Genomic DNA, 5,000 nt, shown 5'->3' with positions numbered 1-5,000 from the left:
GTGACGTAGGAGGAGTAAGTTGCCGCATCGTTTGTAGTGAAATGTTCGCGGAGCGTAACTTAGTTTTATGCATTACTCTTAATCAAAAGAGAACTTATACTGTCACTTACTGTCTCAGTATTAGAGCGCGTGAATGCGAAGTGAGTTACTCCTGCTACGTCATCAGCGCAGGACTTCGTCGCTCGGTCAAAACAGCACAGGAATCCGAAATACGCTTTTTGGTGCATTTTAAGCCTTGAAAAAATGTCCGGAACTGTAAATAAAGGGGTTTATAGTTTAGAATTACTTTTCGCGGAGGGTTCTTGTTTTTTCCTCAAATTAAAAAAAAATTGGTGACAAGCACTTCAACATTTACAATATCAATTTCTCGATAAGCACACATGCTAGTCATGCCTAACAGCCTACACAATGGATACCTATTTTACTGGTAACAAAAAATATGCTATATCAGTAAATGACGAAGGACGATTCTGTGAAGACCAACAGTGATCACCAATAATGCTATTAAGTATATTTTAAAACCGTGTAAGTGGAGAGCTTTGAAGGCGCGCTCTGATTGGCTACTCAAACTCCGACTATCCTTTGCTAGTCACCTCCGAGTAACTCACAAGGGGTTTGAGTCCGAAAATATTGTAATCCGGCGCTGCTTAAAAAGATGTTAAACTCGTCTTTTTGTGCTATATTATCTCACTGTTTAAGAATATGATAAAACAACTATTCACCTCAGTGTCGGTGGCTAGTTTTGGACATTTACAAAAAAATCGTAAATATCAACCACTAGCCACCTTCTCTTGGGTGAATAGTTGTTAGTTATTACATTTTGTACGTCGGATATTATGTCTTTATTGTTCTGATGGGCTCACTCGACCTGGGTTATCAGAACATGTACCGTATGGTTACAAGCATTAGCCAAAACTTGTAATCAGAGAGCAGTCTCTTGTGATGTATTCATTTTTTCCATAATCATTTCAAGTTTTCGATTTATTTCTTCCAGCAAAGGTGCCTTGCACTCTCTATTTTCCTTGGGACAAATCTAGATGCAATGAAAAAATGATTGCGTAAGTATTATTGAAAAGGATAAAATGTTATTGGTTCTCCTCAACTCCACGAAACGCTATTTATTATATAAACACCGGTGAAATACTAAGTGAGATTTCGCGCGAAAACATGATATCTTCACACGTGAAAAGATTACTGTTGCTATGGTTACATACAAAAATCGCGCCTTTCGATGCCTTTCGTGAAATGATTTAGTATTTCATTGGTGTTAATATAATAAATAGAATAGTACATGGCCGCTTGGAGATACGAAAGTTCTCTTCTCGTGTTGAAAAATATTTCACTCGTTCCCTGCGCTCAGTCGTGAAATATCTTTCAACACTCGAAGAGAAATTTCGTATTTCCGCGCGGCCACGTAATATCCTTTATTTACCAGTTACAGAAGATCAATTCGTAGATCAGTGCAGAAACGTTATAATTTTTTTAAAGACTTAAGAATATCTAAAGGAAAAGATCCTATGAACGCGACTGCATTTCGTGATTTATGAGCAAGAGTAAATGTTTTTAAAGTTCCCAAAAATTGTACAAGCCGTAGTGGAACTTTCAAAATGGCACGAATGACCATAAATCACAAAATGAACGAGCAAGTTTCTCTACGCAATTGCTAAATTTGCGTTCATTACTGTGAGGATCATACCTTTACTTGATTTCATATCCGTAGTTCAATGTATGATTCGTTTTATATATCATTTCGTTCGATTTTTTATGTATTATCTACCCAACAAAATTACAACATCGGTCTGTTTCCATATCAACCTCCGAAATGCACTATATAACCTATTTATGCATTTGTCATTGACCAATCAGAAACGTGATATTCTGTTGAATATACAATAAAATAAAGTGTAGTAAATGAAGTGTTTCGAAACTTAAGTTCCACTTTGAGAGAAAATATTTCCTAGTCTACGTGTATTATAAAACGATACACATTGAGAAAGCGAATAAGGCTTATATACTTATGATTGAGAATACATATATATGAAATGTCAAATATGTGAACTACGAATGTTGAGTCAAGTTACAATAATCATCGCAGTTTGAAAATAGTTAATGTGGTGAGGAAGATAATCAAGCCTACAGCAGCGCAATCGCATAGTCGTTGGTTCCATTCCCCTTCGATTCACAATATTAAATCGATGAGCATTTGAGAACGGGCATAGAAGAAGTCTTCAGAAACCTGTTGGCGAAAGGGTGTACTACTTGCCGCGTAAACCAGTTGTAAAGCAAAGTGAAGTGACTACAAAGGTGCGCATGGTATTGGAGGCGAGTGCCAAGCCCTGTCCATTGAGAAACACCTGAGATTTACACGAGTGATGTTTGGAGTTGAGGCCAGTCCGTTCTTGTTAGGAGCCACTGCAGTATCACTTTAAACTGCAAGGACCACACTTTGGAGATACAGTAAGAGTACTGAAGGAAAGCAGTTTTGTCGACAACCTCATGCAAGCATGAGGGATGAGAAGAAGATGACAGAATTCAAACAAGAGAGCACGTTATCCTTGAGAGCGCTAAGTTCCCTAGTAACAGATGGAATCAAATATTAGGCCCCCGAACATAGCAAGTCCTAACAAGGCTTTGCGACATACGTGGGACAACGAATACGAAATTCTGGATTTCCCTGCAAGCCACTTCTCAGAGAATCATCCTGTGACCGAACGAACTATGCCTAGCTACTTCGGAGCTATCTATGATCCACTTGAGATTATTTCTCCTACTATGGCTGAAGGAAAGCACAGTTATTGGCTAGCTTTGATGAGTAGAAGGGTTGGAATATTGAAAGACCACAGGTTTAAGCGGTGAAACAGGAATATTGAAACAATGCAGACACCAAGAAGAGATGAAGAGAGATGAAGTTGAGCCCGGAAACGAAAGAGTGAGGAAACCTGCAGTCCAGAGAGCTCCTGAAAGGAATGAAAGGCAGATGCAGGTAGAGGAAGAGAACCAAGATTTAAAATGGACTGTGCAATGATGGGTTGAATGACCTTTTGTGAAAGATTGTAAAAATTGCTATTGTCAATTTTTAAAGGAGTACGTGCGACGCTTTGTGAGTGTACACCAACCAAGAGGGGAGGTCCAAGTAATTATATGCATAATGACGTGTATGATAACCATTGGGCGAGAGTAGAGAGTAGAAAAACTGTGAGTTGATTAAACTGTGCAAATCATGACGCAAAGATTCACGGTACTAAGTGTACCGTTCGAGTGTACCGTTCGAGTGTCAACACTCCCGTCTGGTTGGTGGGATGAAATTTATAGGTTTTGCCAATTTGCTTGTTCAATTTCGACAGAATAAAATTGAGACAGCAACAAATTCGAAGTTCTTTTGTTTAGAAACGTATCTTAACTAAAGCCGCGCTAAAGAAAAAAATAAATAAATAAGTCGGTAACTAAAATAAGTAAGGAAGTAAATTTGTAAATCAATAAATCAATAAAAACACGTGCAAGCGCAGACATGGTTCAAAAAAGTTAAGTGCAGGCTTGAGGAATTGCCTTAATTAAAAGGAGGAAAGGAAAGGAGAGGAGAAAAGGAGGTTGAATCACGCAATGTCAGGGGTTTATTGCTCGGAATTAAAGGCTCCCGTTCTCATCATTCGACTTGTTCCGCCTTTTCTCAGATCATATAACTATATAGAGAATGGTTTCTTGCGATTTATATCGCCTACTTAGCCAGCATGATGTACGATAAATCCCCGTACATCACAGGCCACAACTGAATTAAATTACGAATTCGAATTTTCGCAGTTACCTGCATCATTATTTTCAGTTTGTATAGCATAAGTCAAAAAGACTCCTTTTCCCTCAGAAAAAAAGAAACAGTCTCAATTCTTGCCATCCACAAAAACTGCAGGCGGTAAATAGGGCCGTGCAGTGATATATTCTCGTATCAAAAAACTACGTCATTTTCTGGGTCCTCATTAGGATCTGAAGTCACCTTTGTGTAATTTACAGTACACCCGAATGGACCTCCAAAGTATTTAATTTTAGTCAGTGTTAAGAGAAAATAGGTTATGTAAGAATCCTACCCACGAATTCTTACCTTAGTTAAAACGCTCGACCCATCACTCAAGGCTATGTAAGGATGTAAGGCTTCCTTAGAAACATAAAAATAAGAAATACGATCTGTTTCATCATCTTCTTCCATGACAACAATCTTCTTGCCATTCAACGTAAAGCAAACTGGGACAATGTCGTCTTTTGAATCCTCAAACATAGCTGTGCAGCGAATCAGATCTCCTCGACGAGCCATGCGATGACCTTAAAGTCAAAACACAGTAAGGAATATGGGTAATGTCAAGAGGAGAAAAGGTTTCATGTTTTTGGAAAAAAAATGTACTTGTTGAAAAATCAAAATATATTGCAAAATTTCATGTCAACCGTGATGTGGAGACAAAGTTGGAACCACTAAAACGACTTAGGCTTCCCCATGAAACATTTTATAAGATTATCTTTTTGAGCCATTGTTTTTATTATTATCAAAGGCAAATAATTAGGTAATTAATTAATGATTCTTTCTTATTGCTTCGCAAAATTATATTTGAGGTACTTTTGCACTATTTTTTTTGTTAGTTTTAAGGCTCACAAGTACCAATAAAAGGTGGGTAATTCTTTGTAACAATTTAATTTCTGTTTATCAAACCTTCATTGTCTTTGCCGAAAAAATCCATAGCAGCACCAATGCTGTGATATATTTTTCCGTCATCAAGGTGGTATCCTACAGAGCCCTTTTCCCACCCGGGCTTCGAAGTTCTTGAATAATCTTCAGGTACCAATCCTATCCCAGGCCAGAGTGTCTTTCCTGTTTCTAAAACTGTAACCTGAAATGAGCAGAAAATGTAATTTGTGATTATTGTAAATTAGCATAAATTGCTATTTTGCCGCCAAGTATCAGAGGCCTGGTGAGCCGTGTTAGGAACTTAGGTGCGCAGTGGTTTGTGGGATTTAGG

The 5,000-nt window shown here is 38.0% G+C and overlaps 1 protein-coding gene across 2 annotated transcripts in view; it reads right to left on the bottom strand.

Annotated features, from left to right (window-relative positions):
* LOC137979928 (uncharacterized) overlaps positions 1 to 5,000 on the bottom strand; it is a 44,793-nt gene that overhangs the window by 1,678 nt on the left and 38,115 nt on the right. For both annotated transcript variants that reach the window (XM_068827242.1, XM_068827244.1), the window contains 3 exons: positions 4,694 to 4,871; positions 4,094 to 4,311; positions 1 to 1,033 (listed from right to left, as the gene is read on the bottom strand). The exon at positions 1 to 1,033 is cut by the window's left edge and continues 1,678 nt beyond it. In XM_068827242.1, the coding sequence (XP_068683343.1) occupies positions 923 to 1,033; positions 4,094 to 4,311; positions 4,694 to 4,871 (507 nt within the window). In that variant the 3' untranslated portion in view covers positions 1 to 922. The remainder of the gene's footprint in view (positions 1,034 to 4,093; positions 4,312 to 4,693; positions 4,872 to 5,000) is intronic.

The sequence above is a fragment of the Montipora foliosa genome, chromosome 12 (assembly GCF_036669935.1).
Source record: "Montipora foliosa isolate CH-2021 chromosome 12, ASM3666993v2, whole genome shotgun sequence".
Taxonomy (NCBI): domain Eukaryota; kingdom Metazoa; phylum Cnidaria; class Anthozoa; order Scleractinia; family Acroporidae; genus Montipora; species Montipora foliosa.
Note: the sequence above shows the minus strand (reverse complement) of the source record. Positions and strands in the feature narration are given on the sequence as shown.